At 48.4% G+C, this 21,730-nt stretch overlaps 15 protein-coding genes across 15 annotated transcripts; 8 read left to right on the top strand and 7 right to left on the bottom strand.

Annotated features, from left to right (window-relative positions):
- Nucleotides 1-342: 342 nt before the first annotated feature.
- J056_000069 (uncharacterized protein) lies at nucleotides 343-807 on the bottom strand (the record flags this gene model as incomplete). The annotated part of the gene is made up of 1 exon (XM_009267467.1): nucleotides 343-807. One exon carries the CDS (start codon nucleotides 805-807, stop codon nucleotides 343-345), a length of 465 nt encoding a protein of 154 aa, XP_009265742.1.
- Nucleotides 808-1,199: 392 nt separating this feature from the next.
- On the bottom strand, nucleotides 1,200-4,287 carry J056_000068 (uncharacterized protein; the record flags this gene model as incomplete). The annotated part of the gene is made up of 7 exons (XM_009267466.1): nucleotides 1,200-2,096; nucleotides 2,168-2,291; nucleotides 2,342-2,424; nucleotides 2,478-2,617; nucleotides 2,667-2,736; nucleotides 2,791-2,934; nucleotides 2,986-4,287. The coding sequence occupies 7 exons, from the start codon at nucleotides 4,285-4,287 to the stop codon at nucleotides 1,200-1,202; spliced, it is 2,760 nt and encodes a 919-aa protein (XP_009265741.1).
- A 231-nt stretch (nucleotides 4,288-4,518) lies between these two features.
- On the bottom strand, nucleotides 4,519-5,867 carry J056_000067 (Peroxisomal biosis factor 3; the record flags this gene model as incomplete). Its single annotated transcript, XM_009267465.1, has 2 exons — nucleotides 4,519-5,665; nucleotides 5,713-5,867. 2 exons carry the CDS (start codon nucleotides 5,865-5,867, stop codon nucleotides 4,519-4,521), a joined length of 1,302 nt encoding a protein of 433 aa, XP_009265740.1.
- A 414-nt stretch (nucleotides 5,868-6,281) lies between these two features.
- On the bottom strand, nucleotides 6,282-6,951 carry J056_000065 (putative N-acetylglucosaminyl-phosphatidylinositol de-N-acetylase; the record flags this gene model as incomplete). The annotated part of the gene is made up of 2 exons (XM_009267463.1): nucleotides 6,282-6,333; nucleotides 6,377-6,951. The coding sequence occupies 2 exons, from the start codon at nucleotides 6,949-6,951 to the stop codon at nucleotides 6,282-6,284; spliced, it is 627 nt and encodes a 208-aa protein (XP_009265738.1).
- Nucleotides 6,952-6,978: 27 nt separating this feature from the next.
- Nucleotides 6,979-8,075, top strand: J056_000064 (Iron-sulfur protein IND1; the record flags this gene model as incomplete). The annotated part of the gene is made up of 4 exons (XM_009267462.1): nucleotides 6,979-7,132; nucleotides 7,185-7,574; nucleotides 7,659-7,744; nucleotides 7,791-8,075. 4 exons carry the CDS (start codon nucleotides 6,979-6,981, stop codon nucleotides 8,073-8,075), a joined length of 915 nt encoding a protein of 304 aa, XP_009265737.1.
- A 65-nt stretch (nucleotides 8,076-8,140) lies between these two features.
- J056_000063 (uncharacterized protein) lies at nucleotides 8,141-8,677 on the bottom strand (the record flags this gene model as incomplete). Its single annotated transcript, XM_009267461.1, has 1 exon — nucleotides 8,141-8,677. The coding sequence occupies one exon, from the start codon at nucleotides 8,675-8,677 to the stop codon at nucleotides 8,141-8,143; it is 537 nt and encodes a 178-aa protein (XP_009265736.1).
- A 186-nt stretch (nucleotides 8,678-8,863) lies between these two features.
- On the top strand, nucleotides 8,864-10,914 carry J056_000062 (Chromatin structure-remodeling complex subunit RSC7; the record flags this gene model as incomplete). The annotated part of the gene is made up of 3 exons (XM_009267460.1): nucleotides 8,864-9,143; nucleotides 9,195-9,461; nucleotides 9,509-10,914. 3 exons carry the CDS (start codon nucleotides 8,864-8,866, stop codon nucleotides 10,912-10,914), a joined length of 1,953 nt encoding a protein of 650 aa, XP_009265735.1.
- A 40-nt stretch (nucleotides 10,915-10,954) lies between these two features.
- On the bottom strand, nucleotides 10,955-11,608 carry J056_000061 (DNA replication complex GINS protein PSF1; the record flags this gene model as incomplete). Its single annotated transcript, XM_009267459.1, has 1 exon — nucleotides 10,955-11,608. One exon carries the CDS (start codon nucleotides 11,606-11,608, stop codon nucleotides 10,955-10,957), a length of 654 nt encoding a protein of 217 aa, XP_009265734.1.
- Nucleotides 11,609-11,629: 21 nt separating this feature from the next.
- J056_000060 (uncharacterized protein) lies at nucleotides 11,630-12,059 on the top strand (the record flags this gene model as incomplete). The annotated part of the gene is made up of 3 exons (XM_009267458.1): nucleotides 11,630-11,907; nucleotides 11,957-11,984; nucleotides 12,033-12,059. The coding sequence occupies 3 exons, from the start codon at nucleotides 11,630-11,632 to the stop codon at nucleotides 12,057-12,059; spliced, it is 333 nt and encodes a 110-aa protein (XP_009265733.1).
- Nucleotides 12,060-12,110: 51 nt separating this feature from the next.
- Nucleotides 12,111-13,118, top strand: J056_000059 (uncharacterized protein; the record flags this gene model as incomplete). The annotated part of the gene is made up of 2 exons (XM_009267457.1): nucleotides 12,111-12,863; nucleotides 12,915-13,118. The coding sequence occupies 2 exons, from the start codon at nucleotides 12,111-12,113 to the stop codon at nucleotides 13,116-13,118; spliced, it is 957 nt and encodes a 318-aa protein (XP_009265732.1).
- Nucleotides 13,119-13,199: 81 nt separating this feature from the next.
- J056_000058 (Putative transporter) lies at nucleotides 13,200-14,966 on the top strand (the record flags this gene model as incomplete). Its single annotated transcript, XM_009267456.1, has 1 exon — nucleotides 13,200-14,966. The coding sequence occupies one exon, from the start codon at nucleotides 13,200-13,202 to the stop codon at nucleotides 14,964-14,966; it is 1,767 nt and encodes a 588-aa protein (XP_009265731.1).
- Nucleotides 14,967-15,318: 352 nt separating this feature from the next.
- On the top strand, nucleotides 15,319-17,398 carry J056_000057 (Acetyl-coenzyme A synthetase; the record flags this gene model as incomplete). The annotated part of the gene is made up of 3 exons (XM_009267455.1): nucleotides 15,319-15,462; nucleotides 15,511-15,802; nucleotides 15,855-17,398. 3 exons carry the CDS (start codon nucleotides 15,319-15,321, stop codon nucleotides 17,396-17,398), a joined length of 1,980 nt encoding a protein of 659 aa, XP_009265730.1.
- A 162-nt stretch (nucleotides 17,399-17,560) lies between these two features.
- Nucleotides 17,561-18,250, top strand: J056_000056 (uncharacterized protein; the record flags this gene model as incomplete). Its single annotated transcript, XM_009267454.1, has 3 exons — nucleotides 17,561-17,613; nucleotides 17,662-18,053; nucleotides 18,108-18,250. The coding sequence occupies 3 exons, from the start codon at nucleotides 17,561-17,563 to the stop codon at nucleotides 18,248-18,250; spliced, it is 588 nt and encodes a 195-aa protein (XP_009265729.1).
- Nucleotides 18,251-19,031: 781 nt separating this feature from the next.
- On the top strand, nucleotides 19,032-20,631 carry J056_000054 (Nucleoporin nup44; the record flags this gene model as incomplete). Its single annotated transcript, XM_009267452.1, has 2 exons — nucleotides 19,032-19,044; nucleotides 19,091-20,631. The coding sequence occupies 2 exons, from the start codon at nucleotides 19,032-19,034 to the stop codon at nucleotides 20,629-20,631; spliced, it is 1,554 nt and encodes a 517-aa protein (XP_009265727.1).
- Nucleotides 20,632-20,693: 62 nt separating this feature from the next.
- On the bottom strand, nucleotides 20,694-21,671 carry J056_000053 (Deoxyhypusine hydroxylase; the record flags this gene model as incomplete). Its single annotated transcript, XM_009267451.1, has 1 exon — nucleotides 20,694-21,671. The coding sequence occupies one exon, from the start codon at nucleotides 21,669-21,671 to the stop codon at nucleotides 20,694-20,696; it is 978 nt and encodes a 325-aa protein (XP_009265726.1).
- Nucleotides 21,672-21,730: the final 59 nt, after the last annotated feature.

Here is a 21,730-nt window from a genome sequence, read left to right as displayed (position 1 = left end):
AATTACCTGGCAGAAATTTGACTATAAACAACATCGTATTAGCATTGAAAGCATTGATTACCACTTTTTGTGAGTTTAAAATAAAAAAGCCTTGTTGTAATTTTATATATCGTTTGCTTCTTTCAAGAACTTCAGCAGTTTTGCAAGTGTCTTGTACTCTCACTCAATTCACTCAATTTCTAATTTCAAAGTACAGCTCAATAGAAGTATCTTCAAATAACAATTGAATAACGCAGAAGTAGGAATAATGCTTTGGAATATAAATTAAGAGCGATTTGTGCACGTGTGCGAGTTTGCGAAAGTCGAGTGTCTCAATATCTTTTAAATATCCGCTGCATCACATTAAATCCTGAGCGAGAATTCGATAGTGACAATTTCGCCATCGACAACAACTTCGCGCATCGACGGTCTAGTTGGAGCAGAAGAAGGTGAATCAAGCATAGAAAGATTATCAAAAATACTGCTACTAAAGCTTCCATCACTACCTCTATCGATATTTTTATGATGTTTGATGACTGGGCTGTTGTGAGGAGTGAATTTGAAAACGTTGCTAGTTGAGCTGGAGGTGCTAGAGAGATTCACACTAGCCGCAATGTGATCGTAGTGCTTCAGGTTCCTATACCACATCTCGTAGTATGTCAAATTCGGTCTATGTGTCAGTATAGGCGTGTTGTACATCTGGTCGAACATGTCAAACATTGACTCCTCGTCAAGAATTCCTATGCATTTGAAACTTTCCGACTGTGGCAGCTCTGGAGCTGATCTACGGCGTCTGCGTTTGGTGTGTGCGAGAACTATGGGTGTCATGTAACAATCATTGTAGGTAGCCCACTTACGACGCTTGTAGAGGAATTTTAATGTTAGCATTAGTATATTTGCTATTTATTTGCTCTTAAAGAAGCCTAGTCACTTCAATCCGCCTCCTTATTCGCGTCGACTTGTTTGGTGAAATAATTCATCTCTGGGAAAAATATGAAAACAGCGACAGCTTTATAAGATTAAATCTGCGAATAATAGGATACTTAACTCACATCCAATTGTATAAACTACCATATTTCCTTATCGGGCAGCGGAACAAAACAGTGAGAATTTGCACCGAAGCCGGCATGCATGATTCGTACCGAATTTCGTAGCATCGTTAAGAAAATAATTCATAAAATACTGAACAATATATCCAAGATATACGTAAAATTAACTATCTAGAAGCTAAAGAGGAAGCCTCTTTTAGCACCGATGTTGTAAACGAAAATGGTTGACAAAAACAACCCAACGACGATACCGACAGCGACCTGGAACATTCTTAATCCAATAACCAAACCACGACTGAAGGACGATTCATTGTCAGGACTAGGGTTAGACATGGCAATGCCGCCCGCAGCACTTATACCGTTGGGAACACAGAGGAGGATGCCCGTAACAGTGACAGGAAAAGCCGAGCGCTTAAACAATCTGGAATAACAATTACCTAGAAATCCGACGGTGAAAGATGACACTGAGCTGATAATATCTGAGCGATTTGGGGCGAACATAGTAGTAGCGACGTTGGAAGCATAGCCCGAGCAACTAATGATTACGCCAATCCACATCTCAGACTTGCGCCAGTCAGCCTTGTTGTACATGGACAAAAACGCCGCGAAGACAGGAGCGCAAACGAGGAGATAAATCTTAGGCATAGTCTTGAGATAGAACGGTGCATCAGGGTGACGCACACATACAACATCTCCGTGGTATGTCGGTGCTGAAGTATTAGTGAAAGTGAAGCTGCCCTCTTCGATTGGGTTGTTGATATCTGAGAAAGACGAGTTAGGAAGGAACGTGCCGCTGAGAGTGACCGTGTCAAACTGATCATGCTGGTCGCTGTTGTCGTGGACTGCGAGAACACTGATAAAATCGCTGCCGATGCTGATCGCGAATCCGAGGAACATAGAGTAGCATAGAGCGTAAACGACGCGAATAGAGCCTGAGACTATATTGCGCGAGGCGAGCTCTAGCGCCCCGCACGCTATGATCCATCCGGGTAATATCAACACAATCGCGCTAGCTGCGATGGACTGGAAGCAGAATACGCCGGTTGTAAATAGACCGCGTGCAGCCATCTGTTAGTGTGGTAGTGGTGATAAAACTGGTCAGCTTGTGTGTTTGAGCTGTTGTCGTGAATCCCACTCACAGATATGAGACACGCACACGATATTTCCAATATGAATCCAAACGACTCGCTCTTTAGCACGCCGCTCACTTTCACAAATGTGAGAAATCCTCCGAGAAAGAAGACGACTGGGATGTCTGCCAGACTGTGGTGGGTTTGAGTGGCGTGAATGCGACGCTCGTAACACATACATACCTTGCGCTGAATGCCATTGGGGCTACTGCAGCACTGGCTAAAGCGCCAATAAGAACCGTTTGCCGTGCAGTGTACTGGTCTTCCTGAGCTTAGTGTATCAGTATGTCCACCATCTTTTCAAGCTCACCCAACTCACGCACTCCGCTATATCGTGCAACCGCCATAATGCCTGCTCGGTATTGATTTTTTTATTTATGACTTCTACATACACTTTGTGTGCTTTGCTCAGCCTGGATAGGTCCAGTCCTCCTGTGGATCTGAGAAAAAATTGCTCGCCTGAAGGTAAGGTAAGGTAATTAGAATTAGCGCGATTGCAACCACCCACAAGTATGTGTGTCGTAATCTGACAGTGTAATCATGAGGATATTGGGGAGATATAAGAATGATGCTGATACCTGAAGGGGAGCGTGTGAGATTGGCATTTTGCTTGCAGAATGCAAGACACGCACGTTTAAAAAATCAGCCGCAGTGTAGAGTTGGCTCTCAATGCGGTGTGTAGGTGCGCCATAATCCATCAACGCCTTGCCCAATCTGAGCAGAAAATCGTGTCTTTGTAATGAATCTGAGATCTTCTTAACCAATTCATCTTCGAACTGCGTTGAGTTAAGTGAGTGACGCTACAGACTCTATCCAGCTAAGCTCACCGGATCAGAAGGACGTTTTGGGTCGTTAGCTTCTTTCTCTCCTCCGAGAAGTGGATATGTGTCTCTTGGGCCGCTTTCGGTACTCATTCTGGGTGATATAAGTTTCTTAATAGGATGATTCTCGGCGAGATCATCAGGACTGGCTTCGTCATCATCGTCGTATTCAGCGCCCCCGTGAAAATTTGAGTGATTTGGAAAAGACTTGAGGAGATGATTGACTGAGGTGTAAGATTTGGTGCTTTCAGCCGAGTTGCTTCTGCTTCTGTTTCTTTCAATATCCATGCTCCTATTTCTACTCAAGTCCATGCTCCTATTCCTGTTCACTTCTATGTTCAAGTTAGGTTTATTCCTCGCAGGAACATTTTCATCGACAGGCGTGAGAGGAAAATTTATGTTAAAGCTCGGCCTGGGAGGCTGCGATGTGCGTCTAGCATCCCTGCCTGGGGATGGTCTGGGTGGATAGGAAGCAGCAACGCCAGTCTCGTCCGGCAGGCTGTTCGACCTGCTACGCACGGCGGGAATAGATGAGTGACTAGGCGTGCTCCTCACTGTTTCCTGGTTGCTCTGGCGATTAAGGGATGTCATTGGTATCTTGACCTGTTCGGGTGCGGCTGGGCTGTCATTCCTGGGCACGTTACCTGAGATATTTCCCTGTGGTGGTGATGGAAGTGGCGCTACTGCTGCTTCTGCTTCTGCTTCTGCTGGTGCACCATCTGCCAACACACGCTGCCCAACGATTTTATGAGCGTAAAGATCAAGCAAATTGCCCAGAATAGACGTTTCACCTAGGGCGGTGACTGGCCGTGGCAACCTACCTTCCCCATCCTCTGAATCAACTGAAACAAAGCTGTTTCTGCCACCCAAATTCATATGCGCCTTGGCATTCGCCCATGCATTGGAGAAATTGGATATGTTGTCACTGCTTGTCGTCGTGCTAGCACTGGGACTGCTATTGTTCGGCGTCGTTGTTGTCGCTGTCTCCGAGAGACGTTGGGAGTGATGGCTGACGAAATTCTCCGCATGAGTTTTGAGCTGCTGGATGGAATCTTCGCTGCCGATTGGTCGTAATGGTGAATTGGTGGTGGTGCTGTGGTGCCTGTTGTTGGCGGACGTCGACGCATTGAAGAAACTGTCTTCTAGATCTTCTAGCGTCTCGTCGTACTTGTCTCCGAGATAGAAATTGGACATGCGTTGCTTGCCTTTGCCGTTGCCATTTCCTCTATCTTTGCCCTTACTTTTAGACCGCGGCTGAAGCGACTCTTCATCATTGAGAGAGTAAAATTCGTTGCTCTTCTCATTCATTGGTGTGCTGTCTCGATGGTTTATGTCGACAATGACATCTCCGTCCCATTTCAGGTTATGCATTCCGGAGCTGAATATTTTCACGGCCACTTGAACGGCCCCGAATGCAATTACATACACGTTCATTTAAACGTATACAAGTACAAGTATGATTTGATATACAATTTGTGATACTAGAATGCTAGAATAGTAGATAGGATAGGCGTGTCCACTCCATTACATGACTCACTTTCACTTGACCTTATCAATGGCAGATTCGTAGTTGGTTTGGATAAGGGCGTCAAAAGCGAGCAGATCGTCGTGATTTGCGAGCATTTCGACCATCTCGTTTGGTACAGAATGGAGGGATGTCTGACCGCTTTTTTTAACTTTCGGTAATTGCGAAGCAAGTTTGTTAGATGGGAGGTGAGAAAGTGAGGCTGCCAATTGATCGAAGCTCTTATTGAGACAGTCAGTCATGATGCTCTTCAAGTCGGACGTTAGGAGCGAGGTGCGGGTTTGCTCGACTAAATCGACAAACATCTCACCCGTATGCACGTTGTTGGAATGTTGGTTACCATCCAGGGTCTCCATCAGCGTTTTGTCTGTCATTGGGAAAAGTTCGTCGAGGAATTCCTCGACAGGACCGCAGTCGAGTTTGGCTCTGATCTGTTTAATCCACTGAATCAGACGAGATCCATCTATGGTGTCCCTGAGCGATGCGCCACCAATCACATCATCTACAACCCCTTTGATACGCTCAGATAGTCTCGGAAGACCTGAGTAAATGAACCACCATGAGAGGCTGAGGTAGGTCTTGTCCGAAGTGTCACTGTCGCTGTTGCTATAATCTGCGGTTTCAAATGGCACTGGTGCCCTGGATCTGGCTAGTGCGCGCAGCTGAGCAATGTATGCTTCTCTGCCAAGATGGGATAATTGAATGTGAGTAAGAAGAGTGAGCAACGTAACGGCGTAGTGAATGGTGATAGTTTGTGCGACAGTCCTAACCTTGAGCTCCTCCCAGAGATCTTTTTTCGACTTAAGTTTTAGCTGCGAAATTTTGCTCGCAAGTGGACTTGAAGGGGAGGCATCTGAAGAGGGAAGGGAATTAGAGTGTTCAGATTGAGCAGACTGCTCAGAGTGACCACCAAGAGAAATAGCAGAGGAATCATTGCTGATTGCGGATGAATGCATGCCATTATCATCTGATGACGGGGCGAGTGAGGATTCTGAGAAAACAGCAGAGTGAGACATTGATGGGGATTTAGCGCGTTCTTTCAATTCTTCGGTGATGGCATGTACGTTAAAGATGCCATCGAGTTGAGATTCAAGGGGAGGTAGAAGAGCCATAACTGTGAAAGTGGAATCCTGGAGAATTTGGTAAAATTTGCGACGTAGGCTGGATAGCTGGGGTTATGTAGGGCCATTGGAATACTCTGAACGCACCTCTGCTTTGCGACTCTATCTCTATCTGCCTGATCCTGGATCTCAGACAATTTCGAGCTAAGATAGGAGCAAATAAAGTAGCTGCCAGTGGCTACGGCAGCGAGGATGCCAATTCCTCGTCTTCTATCGTAAACTGCTTTTCTAAGTTTTTCCATGTGATAGTACAGGATCAAGGAGGGGCTCATACGCTTGCACCAATACAATCACGCTGGAAATATAAAATGGTGAGAACGGAGAGATTATAGATGAAGCGTCTATAACACGCATTTGTAGGGCGGTGGAGCACAATTCCCAGTACCAAAAGATGTTTGGACACCAACAGGTGGCTGGTGGACTAATCCACGCAATTGGAAGGCTAACACAGCCGTCGTTTTCACCGGCATTGGATTTCTGACGTACGGCGTTTGGAGCTACTCAGCGGCCAAGGAGAACAGGACACGTGAGCCATCAAGGTGGATACCATCGATGCTCTGGGCTAGGGAGTTTAGAGAGGGTAAACTGGGGCAAAGGAAGGAGGAATACACGCCAGCCCAGCATCACTAAACGTATTCAAATACAATCAAATTCATTCATCCACATATAACGGCTTGTGAGTATGTATCCCAGTCTATACCATTCAAGCTGTGTTTGGTGATTACGCATTCCACCCACAGACCTAGCGTACTCTGTGAAAGTGGACGATATGCTCAGCTCTGAAGTTTGCAACGGGTAAGTGAACGAAGAGTACTTTATCGGTATGCTGTGTGTTCTGAGGAAGCATTTACGTATATCAACCGTCTCAATAGCCGTAACTCCTTTATTCAGGGCTATGTGATTTGGATGAGAAGACACGCCTGATTGGTCAAATGTGAGGACAGTGTGGATGTTATGAGCGTTTGTGTACTCTGTGACTGAACTTGAAATGTACTGAGTACTCCAATCCATTCCATCCTCCAGTAACGCGTCATCCACCACTCTAATCCTGTTGTTTTCCACTCCAAATACACGCAGACTGCGATAAAGCTCTTGTTCACGTTCAATGCCCAATCCATTAGAGTTTCCAGTTGATAAGCACAGAACGTGTAAATTGCTCTCTCCTCGGAAATAGTTCAACGCTGGCCCAAAGAACATAACTTCGTCATCTGGGTGGGCGATAACGAGTAATGTGTTCTGCCTATTTGAGTAGCTGTATGGTGGCCGTCTACCACTCAAATATACCCCAACAATCACCAAATACACAGCCACCAGCCATCCCCGCATTTCTCTCTTTCAAATACAACGTGGTGAATGTTAAGAACACTATCACGCCTTTCCCATGAAAATCCATTTGGTTTGCCCAAGAAGAAACCAGAGCCATTGAAGAAACGTCCAATTCCCCACGTCAAGCACACCATACTCGTAGCCAGCGCCAAAGGAGGCGTTGGAAAGTCATCAGTAGCGAGTGAGTGCTGTGTGTGTGGAGTGCTGTATACACGCACTAATCACCCCACCAGCCAATCTGGCACTCTCGTTATCCAAACTGCACAATTCCCCTCGGGTTGGTCTTCTCGATCTCGACATATTTGGTCCATCGACACCAAAACTCCTTGGTTTGGATAAGGAGGGTATGGAAGCTGAGTTGACGCGTGAAGGTGCACTCAAGCCCCTCTCCAACCACGGCATTGCGTCAATGTCGATCGGTTACTTACTTCAAAACGGGCCCAAGGCACAAGATACGCCTGTTGTATGGCGCGGTTTGCTTGTGCAAAAAGCAACCCAGCAGCTCCTATTCGATACTGACTGGAGGGGCATTCACGACCGACCGCTGGATTATCTAGTCGTCGACATGCCTCCCGGCACAGGTGATGTGCCTCTCACAGTTGGACAGCTAGTGCAGAGCAGTGGTGGGTGATGTTTCCTTGAAATGGATTACAACCGCTGACCACTAAAATTTTCCTTTTTCCTTTTTCCTTTCTCATCCACCACAGGCGCTCTCATAGTCACATCTCCTCAAGATGTAGCTCTGTTGGACACGCGCAAGGGCATAGCGACCTTTTCCAAGCTGAATATCGAGGTGGGATTGGGTTTCGTGCCATGTGGCTTGCTCACACCTTCCACAGATACTAGGCATGATGCTCAACATGTCCCACTTTCTCTGCGATCACTGCTCACACCCACACGAGATATTCGGCGACGTCAGCAACTATGATAGAGCACTGCGCGAATTGCATTTGGACGATCTCGGTAGACTACCCCTGACTAAGGAGGTCAGCAGCGGCGGTGATGACGGGCGTCCGCTTATGAGTCAGAGTGAACGCTCAACAAGTATTTCAAATGGAGCGGCAGAAGCGAGGAAAGTTTTCAGTCATGCAGCCAAGACACTTTCAGAGAGGCTGAGGTTGTGAGATATAGCAGATGAGACATATATGGCAAATAAGATGCATTACTCATTCATACAAACAGCTTGTCTCTACCATGACTCACTCTTGCCGTCCTTGGCAATCGCAGTGAAAGATTGCTTAATGTTGCCCTTGAAGGCGATCTCGTAAGGGCAAACGGTGTGGGTTTGTTTCGCGACGGCGACGAGAGTGTCAATGTCGTGTTTGGTGTCCTCGATAGTGAGGTGAGTGGAGATAGTGAAAGGAGACGTCTTGCTGTCAGTGCTGTTGAGCGTAACGTCAGCAAATGACTTGGCAGCATCGGATGGACCGCTCTTGCCGATTTGTTGAGCAGCCACCTTCATAGCGCCAAGGAAACACGTCGAGTAGCCCAAGGCGACGAGTTCTTCTGGGTTAGTGTTCGATTCACTGCCTGGTGGCTGAATGGACACTGTGAAGGATGTAGTCTCCGATTTTGCGGTGCCGTTAGCGCGTCCTCCGCCCGTAGCTGAGGCTTTGGCTGTGTATAAACTCTTTGCGGCAGTGAGCATCGTTCTTGGTGTGGAGATGGATTGGCGTGGGATTTGCTGGGCTGCTTGAGTTGATCTGAGTGCTATTCTTGAGAACATTTTTGTGTTTGTTGGTCGTGGTCGCGGTGGAAAGAGAAGACGGGCAACACTCACTGTGAGCCACGCATACGTCACAGATTCCAGCGAGTGTAATTTATATTAAATGAATAAATGTAGCTGATTGTAAGCGGCTTATTTATTGTTTATCCCGGCCATTCCCCCTTGCACCTCGACCACAATCACTAAATGTCCAGCAGAATCAGCACACCGCGCCAGAAATACGCGGGTTTCGACCACGACCAGGATGTCGAAGGCGATGAGTACTACGACGATGACGGCGACGAGTATCCTGAGGAGGACGGCGGAGACGGAGATGGAGATGGAGATGACGGGAGATGGAGAGATGGCGATGGAGATGGCGACAACGACGGTGACGCCGACAACGACGCCGAAAACGATGCCGAAAACGACGTAGAAGACGGCGACGATAACGCCCAAGATGGCCAAGTAGAAGCAGAGACAGCGAGTGAGTTGGTCAAATAGCGCACTGTAGTACTCTTTACGAATTTGCTTGCAGACAACAACCCGCCTGCAGACACAGCAAACACAGCGGACGCCCCAGACACAGCAGAAACACCAGTGAAGCGAGGCAGAGGTAGACCCCGTGGCAGACCTAAAGGCAGCGGCAGGGGGCTATCAACCCCGCGCGGCACCCCATCTGGACGGCCACGCGGGCGTGGACGTGGCAGAGGGCGAGCAGCCGCGCGCAACAAAGACCGCGCCAAGGGTGTCGGTCGATTCGGTAACAGACGCCGTGACGAGGATGGCACGGAGGAGATAAACTGTGAGTGCTAGCGAATGTTTATTAGTATCGCTCACACTCCCACTTAGTCGGCTACATCGCTCCCGAAAAGCCAGCTCCACGCATCCTGCGCTCGATAGGCGGCAACGATTACTGGTATACGGAAGACGAGCTGGAGATCGACGATGACGTACGCGGTGACCAAAAAGTAGACATGCACGGTAATTTGCTAGGTGGACGGTGCTACAAGATGCCCACGTTCACATCATCCCTACGCCACGATCGGGAGAAAGTTTATATGCTGTCCATAGATGCTGCTCGCGGTGCTGGGTTTAAGGACAGTCTGTACATGTTCAGACGCAATCTGCACCTCGTCAAGCTGACTTTGGAGCAAGATGAGAAGGAGAGGTTGATAGGAGAAGGCAAATTAGCGGCCAACTCGCGTTCGCGCTCGGTAACGATAGTCGCTGCGCGCAACGTATACAAGCTGTTCGGCGCCAAGGTCCTCGTCAATGGGAAGCACGTCGAAGATGACTACTACGAAGACAGGGCGAGGCGGTACTGCGCGGACAGGAAGATAGAGCCAGGAACGATATGCACGGTAGAGGATGAAGGGCAGTATGACGATTTGGAACTAGCTGGACTGTCAAACGCAGGTCCCAATTTTGGTACAAAGTTCCTGTCGCGCGCTGTCGGAGGCTGGGCATACGATATCGGTGCGGCCCTCTTCTCGCCAGCCACAACGTACGCCACTAAACGCGCACTCCTCGGTCAGAATATCACACACGAAAATTGGACGAGTGTGTATGCACGCGAGGTGCGCGCGACGAATGACGAGATAGCTTATCTCAAGCGGTTGCGACTGGAGGAGGCACACAGTGTGCTTGTGAAGGCGGAAATGGCTGGGATGAAGAAGAACAAAAGTAAGGTGGAGTCGACGGTTGGGGTGAGCGGCACAGATGGTACTGCCACTCCCAACACACCTGAGAATGAGGATGCGAGAATGGACACGAGTGGAAGTGAAGGTGTTGCCTCTGCGCTACAATCAGGCTCGCCTCAGTCTTACTCACAAGCACCATCGCACTCCTCGCACACCCAACTCACTCCTACTCCTCAACCAAAACCTCACAAAGTCAAGCTTCCCCGCCCTCCGCCTCCCAGTAAGAAGAAGAAGGATAAATACGCGGCACCGATTGAGCACAGGTTTGAGGATGTGCGCACCAATGAGCTCGGCAGGCTGGATATATACACCAACACGGCACACAGGACACTAGAACACCAATCAACAGAGGCTACGTGGGAAAAGGTTTCGGTAGGACCCGAGGTGGAAGGTCTGGACACACACAAGCAGTATATCGGCGGGAGTAAGCTAGGCACACAAGGTTTCTCGCTCGCGAGCATCAGCTGGGAGCTGGATGGGAGGACGTTGGCGGGAGGCGAAGAGACGAGTAGGCCTATGAACACAGGCGTGCTCGATCTCGAAGTGACGTATTAAATAAGTTAATGGTAAATAAACAATGGCATATGATATATTCTCACTCGACTTCTTCCAAATAACCCTGCACGAGTAACCTCTCTACATCCGAGCGGGCGACCATGAAACGCTGACCAATTTTGAAATGGACAGGGCCGCCGTGTGTCTCGATGAGACCAGCATCGCGGACGACGCGCACTGATATGTGCAGGTCCTTCGGCGGTTCGAGACTGGTAGAGGAGATATCGACGACATCGAGAAAGGGCGATTTGAACTGGGTGATGAGGGACGCATATGAACGGAGGTAGTCGAGTTCGTGAGGGCTGATCAGCTGGCGTATACCGCTACCGTTGTGTTCGTTGAGGAGGTGTGCGAGTGCAGCGCCAGACTGCCAGTAGAGGGTGGATAGCTTGGACAGGCGGTGGTGGTGGTATGCGAGAAGACACCGTTTGTTACGCTGAGCACTAAGAGTGAGGATGGTGAGCTGTGCGAGTGAGGGCTTGTCGGTGTCTAGTAAAGAGTGTTCAGTGAGATTGCTGAGTGCATCAATCGCGCTGTTTATCTGGCCATTCAAGTAGCGACACTCGCGCGTGATCTCGCGGATGGACGCGTCGTCGTAGTTGTAGAGCGAGGATGTGAGAATAGAGCGCTTTGATTGGTGGATAAGTCTGTGGGCAGTGTCTGTGTAGTTGTGGGTGGCTGGTGCAGATGACATGATGGTTGCCCTCGAACGACGATGACTACACAGACATTCAAGCTAATTGACAGTACAAATCCAGTTGAAGAGAAGAATGTTAGAGAATTCACTGTGCCTAAAAACTTCTGTAAACCTACAGGCACCTCTGGAATCGCAGACTCAGCGGGTAACAGCGTAATGTTCCTCAGTGTACTCACAGTATTCAGCAAGAACTGGAGTATCGCAATACCAACGATTATATCCGCTGCCATTTGCTTCATAAACTACAGCCCATTGAAATGCTCAGAGGCTACGTCACCTTTAACGTCGTTGATCTTGTGAGTTTTGGGTGTTGTCGGTGGTGAAATTTGCTAATATAAACTACAGAGGAATTGGCGCAGTGACTGCTTCTTATGTGAGTGCATGTATCAGCCATCAAACACCCTTCTAATCCACCAATCAGCTCCCACTCATCATGAAACCAAATTAGTCTGTTTTGTAATGACGCACTCATTCTCTTAACTTCTAACCACCATCACCTATGCCGTCTGGGAAGCGTAAACAGCAGCAAGAGTCCAGCTCAGACGATAGCCAGTTCGAGGATCACTCGGAGCACTCGGAGCATTCGGAGCCTGAGTCGGAACCTGTGTCGGAACCTGTGTCAGAATCTGATTCGGAATCTGACTTAAAACAAACAACCAAGCGAAAGAAACCAAATGAAGCAAACACTGCACACACTGCATCTCACCCACAATGCCCTCCTCCTCACAAAGCTCCTCCAGGCCAAATATCACGTAACACGCTCGACTTCCTCAATTGTTTGAGATACGAGCACTGTAACCAGCGTGATTGGCTTAATGATGAATTCAACAACGCCACCTACAAATGTCAATTTAGCGAATTCAACGACTTTACCCAGCAATTCGTCACCCGTGCAATCGATTTGGACGACAACCTCCCCCCATACCCTTCAAAAGACCTCGTCTACCGTCTTTCACGTGATCTGCGCTTTGCTCATGACAAGACTCCCTATCGGAAGCAATTCATGATGACCTTCTCAAAAACTGGCAGGAAGGGTGTATGTGCAGGCTATCATTTAATGGTCCAACCAAACGGTAGGACTCTCTTTGCAGTCGGTAAGTGGCAGGCAGAGAAGGACGAGCTCGCGAGCATACGCCATCACATCCTCACCGACCCACAACCACTGCTTGATGTGATCGGGGAAGACGCGTTTGTAAAAAATTTCGGCAGCCCTAACGCACGCGAGAAAGGGAAGCGCGAGAGTCTTTTTGGGGTGGGTTGAAGGTGGACCTTTGATAATAATCCACGCTAACCAGCTCTACAGATGGACGACGAGCTCAAGGTGGCACCTAAGGGTTGCGCTAAAGATCACCCTCACATTGACCTCCTCAAGTTGCGCTCTTTTATCGTTGAAAGCCGCTTCAGCGATAATGAAGTTACAAGTGAAGGTTTCCTCGACACGCTCATGGAATCGGTGAAAATATCAAAGCCACTTGTTGATCTTCTGAACGATTGGATGGGTGTTTAAAGGCGCGGTGTAGCAATCTAAATTATTTTGATGATGTCATTTGTTTTTTTAATCGTTTCTTTCCTCTTATCGGCCAACATCATGGAAGAAGACGTGGAAGACATGGAAGCCAGGACGAGTAGGATTAAATACAATTCAAATCACAGCCCAGAACACTCCCAAGTACCCTTCACTATGCTCTCATGGCGCGCATATACGCCGTTTCTAGGCATGTACCGCGATGTGCGCAATCGCCTGCCGTACTATATCTCGGACTGGACAGACGCGCTCAACTACAGAGTAATTCCATCTACGCTGCTCACTTTTTTCGCCAACATACTCCCAGCGCTCGCCTTCGCGTATGAGCTTGAGCAGAAGACGGGCAAGTATGGGGTAAACGAGATATTAATATCGACATTCATGGCTGCAGCAGCTTTTTCCATAATTGGCGCGCAGCCACTGACCATAGTAGGCGTTACGGGACCCATCACAGTGCTCAACACTTCCATGTACACCATCATCCAAGAAGCAGACGGGCCGTACCCAAAGCCCGACTACCTAGAGTTTGTAGGCTGGGTGTATGTAATCAGCGCCATCATGCACTTGCTCATCGCCGTGTTCAACCTGAGCAACTGTCTGAGGGGAGTGACCAAGTTCACCTGCCAGACGTTCGGGTTCTACGTCGGATGGATCTATCTTTTACTGGGAGTGCAGGTCATAGCGCGCGAGTCAGAGTCGAATGCTCCTATAGCCAGTCTTACATTCAGCTGTTTCCTTGCGGCAACGTTCTTCACTCTGCACCATATATTCATGTTCGCGAGTATATCACCTTTCTGGACACACCTCGTACGCCGCTTCCTCGCTGACTACGGCCTGCCTATCAGCGTCGTGGCGGTGAGTGGGTTATGTTATTGGGGGCGATTCGTCGAAATCGATGCGCAGAAACTACCAACTGTAGGAGGATTCGCTTATACTGCTACAGATAGACAGACGTGGGTGGTGCATTTTTGGAACACTCCCGCGCGTTGGGTAGGCATCGCAGTCGCATTCGCTGCTCTCCTCACCCTCCTCTTCCTATTTGATCACCAGGTCAGCGCTATTATCGGTCAGGGGAGCGAATTTAAGCTGAAGAAACCACCTGGGTTTCATTGGGACTTCGCTCTTCTCGGTGTCACGACTTTGCTGGCAGGCGTATTTGGACTGATCGCCCCGAATGGTCTCATTCCACAGACTCCTATACATACACAGTCGCTCGTGTATACTGAGACGAGGGTGGTAGAAGAGCCGGATGAAGTTGATGGAGAAACCGGCGACGGAAATGCACTAGGATCATCAGAGGCGCGCACAGAAGCAGACGCAGCACACGAAAAAGTCTCTCAGCCTACTCACCGCCGCAAGATAGAAGAGCCTGCCGGAGTAGTAGAGCAGCGCGTGACGAATCTCGCACAGGGTGGGCTAGCATTAGCCTTTGCGACGGGTCCGTTCCTACAAGCTGTGAACAAGATACCTACGGGTGTGCTAGCCGGGCTTTTCTGGTCACTAGGTCTGCAGGCACTCTACGGGAACATGATCACGGAGCACATCAGCTACCTCCTTAAAGACCGTCACAAGACGGCGCGCGATGATAAGTATCACCGCGTGCGCAAGAGCAGGATATGGCTGTTTGTACTGTTCGAGCTGGTTGGATTCGGTGCTACTTATGCTGTCAGTGTCATTCAGCGATCGGCGATTGGCTTCCCCGTTATCATCATACTCCTCATACCTTTCAGGACTTATATCGTGCCCAAATGCGGATTCACGCAGACGGAGCTCGATATACTCGATGGGATGGCTGCCAGTGATTTCACAATGCGGGGTTTGACGCTGTGAAAGTGAGGAGAGTATGAGAGACGTGGAGGGGCACCGGATTGCATCGGAGCAGATTCGGATATATAGAGAAATACATTATACTTAATACGCTGTACAATATGCGATTTTAATGCACTTGCCTGTTTTGGAGCCTGGTAGCCTGATGCGGGGAAGAGAGAAGATGTGTTGCTGAACTAACGTCGTGAGCCACGGAAGATTGCGGCATCTATGGAACTAATAATCCCAGCCACCATCAACCACATAGACAGACTCGGGACATATAGGAAATAACTCACATGGATGCCGTTGTCAGATGACGTAGTGTAAATTAAAAAACGCGGTATTCGAAATGACTTCTTCAAATCTCACAACCATGTCCTCTGTAACACACCCAATTCCAACGAAACTCAAGGCAGGAAATGGCCTGCCCACGCCTCATATTGGTCCAGATATCGATGCGTACAAGAAGGCACACGCGCTGACGACTGGCGAGCATAGAGACTCTTTCTGGGAGAAGGTAGGAATTTGAATAGTGCAGCGATACGTACGTTAAATCAACCCACAGGCAGCTAAGGAGACGCTCTACTGGCACAGACCTTTCTCTACCGTTCTCACTGGTGGTTTCGAGCACGGAGACACAGCATGGTTCCAAGAAGGCGGTCTCAATGCATGTTATAACTGCGTAGACAGATGGGCTATTCAGAACCCAGACAAGACTGCAATCATCTATGAAGCTGATGAACCGGGCCACCACCAGGAAATTAGCTACGGCGAACTTCTAAGAGAAGTCTGCAAGGTTGCAAACGTTCTCAAGAACATGGGCGTCAAGAAGGGCGACGTCGTGTCCATTTACTTGCGTGAGTTGCTATGTCTTTGATATTTTTATGTCTTACACAACACACAATGCAGCTATGACTTGGCACGCTGTTGTCGCTTTCCTCGCAGTTGCTCGTCTAGGTGCTGTTCACTCTGTCATTTTTGCAGGTTTCTCTGCCGAATCCCTCCGAGACCGTGTTATCGACGGGAAATCCACCGTGATTATAACTTCAGATGAAGGAAAGAGAGGTGGTAAGACAATTGCCACTAAGAACATCGTCGATGCTGCTCTCAAGGAGTGTCCAGACGTCAACAATGTCCTCGTCCTACAACGTACCGGTAATCCTGTAAACATGCAACAAGGTAGGGACTACTGGTGGCACGAGGAGACTGCAAAGGTCGTTCCTTACTGTGCACCAGAAATTGTCAGTAGCGAAGACCCTCTCTTCATTCTCTACACTTCAGGCTCAACAGGTAAACCTAAAGGTGTTGTGCACACAACGGGTGGCTACTTGCTTGGTGCAGCACTCACTGTCAAGTATGTTTTCGACGTCCACGAAAATGACAGATATGCGTGTATGGCGGATGTCGGTTGGATTACTGGGCACACTTATATCGTCTATGGTCCTTTACTCAATGGTGTCTCAACAACCGTCTTCGAATCTACCCCCGTCTACCCAAATCCATCGAGATATTGGGATGTAGTACAAAAGCACAAATTGACACAATTCTATACTGCGCCAACTGCTATCAGATTATTGCGTCGTCTTGGAAAGGAGCATCTGCAAGGCTACGATTTGTCCTCACTGCGCGTGATTGGCTCGGTTGGTGAACCCATCAATCCCGAAGCTTGGGATTGGTATAATGAGGAGGTAGGCAAGAAGGAGTGTGCGGTCGTAGATACATACTGGCAAACGGAGACAGGATCAATCATTATCTCACCAATGCCTGGAGCTATTCCATGCAAGCCAGGTAGTGCGACGTTCCCATTCTGGGGTGTTGAGCCGGTTATTCTGGATCCAGTTACAGGTCATCTGCTCGAAGGCAATGATGTTGAGGGAGTACTCGCAGTGAAGCAGCCATGGCCATCAATGGCGCGAACGGTGTTTGGTGATCATGCGCGTTTCCTTGACACATACCTTAAGCCATACCCAGGCTACTACTTTACAGGAGATGGAGCAGGTAGAGATCATGAAGGGTATATATTCATCAAGGGTCGTGTGGACGACGTTATCAACGTGTCTGGACACAGATTGTCAACGGCTGAGATAGAATCGGCGCTTATTCTCCACTCAGGTGTCGCAGAGGCGGCTGTTGTGGGTGTGCAGGATGAGCTTACGGGCCAGTCAATCAGCGCATGGGTGACTATGAAGCCGGAGTTCAAGGGCAGTGTGGATGAGAATCTCGTCAAGGAACTCACTCTGCAGGTGCGTAAAGTGATAGGCCCATTTGCTGCTCCTAAGAGTCTCTACGTTGTCGGTGATCTCCCTAAGACGCGTAGTGGGAAAATTATGCGCAGGATTATCAGGAAGATTGTCGCTGGTGAGGGCGACCAGCTTGGTGATCTGTCTACATTGGGTGATCCGGCTGTTGTGGATGATATAAAGGATAAGTTTGCCAAGGGGCAAGTGAAGTAGAGGATGGTGACGGTGCTGTTGGTGTTTTTACTTGCTTGTGATAATTACAATTATAATGACAATATGTATTCTGAACGAAAATGATTTATTGCGTGTTTTATTTAATTTTCGTGTGCGTTTCAAATTGTCTAGGTCTAGCTACACTAGTTGATAACGACCACAATGTCAAGCAACGGCGGTGACGACAAGAGTAGCAGCACCTCACCATCAATCCCGTGGGTATGGGTATTCCAATAGCTCAATGACACGCTGACAAGTGGCAGAGCATCAGCCCCAGTCGGTGGGCTAACGTTCACAGAGCCACCGCAAACGAAGACGAGTTATTACAAAGTAGCACCAGACAACGCAATAACGTTTGGATGGAATTTGACTTCTCTTTATAGCACACCAGACAGCTTGACATTTGATGCTGTGCACACGGATTCAGATAATACATATACTATGGGTTCTGTAGGAGGTGGAGAATCCACGTTCGAATGGGATCCTTATAAATACCACACTGAGAATAACTCACCGCCACTCGTTTACGAGACATACCAGCTTAGAGTTTATGACAAGAATGGTCCTAGTGCTGCACCCGCACCTGGCACTTTCATGCCAAACACCAATATCAGATTCGCGCTATACAAACCACAGTCGTACACACCTTTAGATGGTGAGTTGAGTGTCCTGCTGTTGTCTTCTCGCTCACCACTCTCTTCTTCAACAGAATGGGTCTGCCCTAATTGCTCCTCCGCCGTTAGAAGCTTACCTCTCGCAAGCGTCGCTTGGGTCGTCACACTCTCACTCGTTCTCTTCTCCGGTTACTCGGTTTTGAGAGGCGTAGGCGGCGGAGCTGGTGGTAGACGCTAGATGGTAGGCAACCACAGCGATCTCTCAAGTACTGAACACTTGTTTCTTCTTTTTCGAACTCTCTTCTCTCTCTAAAGATATACCAGTATCAACACACACAGACACTATTTATACTGCTGTATTAATGCATATATTCTCACACATTCACAGCTAGCCTGAGCATTAATACTTTTATAAGCGTCACTTGTTCTAAATCCTTCATAGACCACCGTTCTAAGTCAATGCCCACACGTACATTCCGAAATGCGTAAAGAATGAACATTCATTGACAGAGGTAAAAATGAGTCCTATGATATCTTCCAATTAGAGACAAAAATTTAATACTAGTGATGCGCTACTACCACTGAGCTATATCTGCTAGATCTGCAGATACCAGGGATCGAACCTGGGACCTCATCATGAACTAGCAAGTTGCACCCGCTGTACTATTCGATTGTTGATACTTACGTTATGAAGCTTGGTATATATCAGCGGTTTTTCTTTCATCGTTTTAAAAAACGCGCAAATCTTCATCCCTCTTTAATTACCAGCCACGAGCTGTTGCTTGCTCTGTCGCGGCTGCTTTTAAGTATGCAGAATCAGTCATCTGTGAATTCTCGGGATGCAATTAGGTTAATAAAAGCTATACAAAACTCTTTGAGTTCATGTCACGTCGTGCGGGATAACGAGGACGACTTGGTACAAGTAAAACTAAACTGTAGGTTTCAAGTATTTGATAGCTCAACTATCCACTTAACGCTTCTGAACCCGCTCACTTGGCTCATCAACACAAACGTCCAACATGTCATTCGGTGGTGAGTGAAAAGAAGTGACGCAGAAAGCGCGATTGACGCGTACAAGGCTTCTCATTTGGTGGTGGAGCAGCAGCGGGTGCAGGCTCGAGCCAACCTAACCAACCGACCGGCGGAGGTCTATTTGGACAATCAGCACAACAGCCAGCAGGAGCGCAGCCAGCGGCTCCACAACCAGCAACAGGTGGTGGATTATTCGGTAGTACCGCACCTAAACCAGAAGCAGGTGGAGGTCTTTTCGGACAACAGTCGTCTGCACCAACTGCGCCATCGGGTGGACTATTTGGACAGCCTTCGCAACAACCATCAAGCCTGTTTAGTAATACCCAGAATACCCAAAATTCCGCTCAGCCTGGCCAACAACAGCAGCAGCAGAGTGGTGGTGGTCTGTTTGGCGCGAGCGGCGCGAATAGCGCTAACAATGGCAATACTGGTGGTGGACTCTTTGGTAGCACGCAGCAGCAACAACAACAGCCAAGTAGTGGTGGACTATTTGGAGGGACTCAACAACAACAACAGCAACCACAAGCTGGCGGAGGTGGATTATTCGGGAGCACTCAGCAACAGCAGCCATCTGGGGGCGGTTTGTTTGGACAGAAACCTGCTGCACCTTCAGGTGGACTTGGAGGATTGTTTGGACAATCACAACCTCAGCAAGCAGGTGGAGGATTGTTCGGACAGTCGCAACCACCAGCTCAAGGTAGTTTGTTTGGACAAGCACAGCCACAGAGCAGTTTATTCGGTCAATCACAGGCTCAGACGCAACCCCAGCAACCCCAACAATTGCAACAGAGCACACTTTCACAAAGCGTCGGCAGACCACCACAATCCTCGAATAAGGATATAGCAGCGGTGATAGAAGAAATCAAGAATGCATGGGACCCGAACCACCCATCATGTGCATTCCAGCTCTATTTCTACAACCTCGTACCGCCCGAGCAAGTATCGCAATATGGAAGACCAGCAATAGTGAAGAACGACAAGTCATGGGCGCGAGCAGTATCCGAGAACCCCGACCCAACACGCTTAGTACCCGCACCAGCATTTTCTTTGGACGATGTACAGAAGCGCGCGATAGCTCAAGGCAAGCAAGCGACGGCCCACCTTGTGCGTCTTAGTGAACTACAGGAGAAATTGCGCAAGATGCTCCTTAACACCTCGCTCGATCACAGCCCTCGTTTGCAGAGAGCGGCGGTTATGCATGCTCAACTCAGCGCACGTATACTCAAGATTGTCAAACGGTTGCACCTCCTCCTCCCTAATCTCCGCGCTAGCGGCATAAAGCTAGAAGAGGAGAAGCTGGGTACGGAGTACGAGCATATCAACAACACAATCCAGAAGGCGAGGATTGGTGGTAGAGTCAATGAGAGCTGGGCACTCGTCGGCGCACTTAAGAGCAGGAAAGAGGAAGGTACTGCATCTAAAAGCGCAGGTTGGCAGGTTGTGGATGATGACGGTATGATGGAGCTGTCAGATATATTGCGCAATCAACAAACAGGACTCAGTCATCTCACAAACACGCTCCAAAAAATAGAAACCGATTTGAATGTAGTGAGGAGTGGATTCGGATTGGAGAGTTTGACCATTTAGAGTATTCTGTAGGGAGACCAAAAGAAAATTAATATACATGTGCTTATTTATTGAGAAAAAATCTATGCCTTCTCAATTCCATCCGCGTATTCGAAAGCACCGCTCTGCTCATGCGCCAACATGTCGAGTGCGACGATGCAACTATCTCTAATCACCTTAGGGGCGTCTATACTCTTGGCAAAGTCGAGCAAAGCATTCTTTGCATCAGCACTATCGGCACCGAGACCGCCGAGAGTTTCAGCAGCCTCATGTCTTACCATTTCATGCTCTTTGTCATCGTAGAGGACTTTAAGCAGAGCGGGTATCGCAGCTGGAGAGTCGATCTGACCGAACACATAGGCGACTTCATGTCTGAAAAGGACCGACTTATCGGCGAAACCATCTGCTATGCTGTTGAGAGCAGCGTTATGAATAGACTGATTAGAATTGCTATTGAGTACTATATTTCTCAAGCCGAACATAGCTCGATACCTTTCAAATAGGGGGAGTTGATCGTTGAGGTAAGACTCGCGCAAAATTTCGACATTGTTGGCGGTAACGTCTGTCGATTTAGTGGCAGGAGCTGGATCTATAACCGGTATTTTATTCTGCTCGTTGTCGCCATCGGCAGTTTTGCCGTCGCGGTGATCGAATTGAATTTTTTTGATGGAAATGTCGCAAGTCTCTCTGATGCTGATGTCAATGTCAGGCATATTTGCGTATTTGCTAAGAATATCGAGAGAACTGAGGGAAGATATAGCACCCAAAGATTCAGCAGCTTCATGCCTAACCATAACGTCCTGCTCGGTGTCTTGGAGAATGTCGTTAAGGAGAGGAAGTGCGTAGGTGTCGTTTATCTGTCCGAGTACATAAGCCAGCTCATGCTTAAGCAGCGCTGAATTGGACTTCTGTAATGCTTCGTATATAACGTCAATCGCCCTGTTATCGCCTTGTTGACCGATAGATTTCAAGGTGAATAGCGCTCTGTATTGATCAGCGAGGTTGTCGTCGTTGAGTAAACGCAATCTGATCACATCCAATTTGCTGCTATCGATTGTCATTTTTTAAGATGATTGATAACAATCAAAATAGCCTGCCCTTCTCTTCCTCCCTTCGCAAC

The sequence above is a fragment of the Wallemia ichthyophaga genome, assembly GCF_000400465.1.
Source record: "Wallemia ichthyophaga EXF-994 unplaced genomic scaffold scaffold1, whole genome shotgun sequence".
In the NCBI taxonomy this organism is placed as follows: Eukaryota; Fungi; Basidiomycota; class Wallemiomycetes; order Wallemiales; family Wallemiaceae; genus Wallemia; species Wallemia ichthyophaga.
The sequence above is the reverse complement of the archived record's forward strand: the minus strand, read 5'-3'. Positions and strand labels throughout refer to the sequence as shown.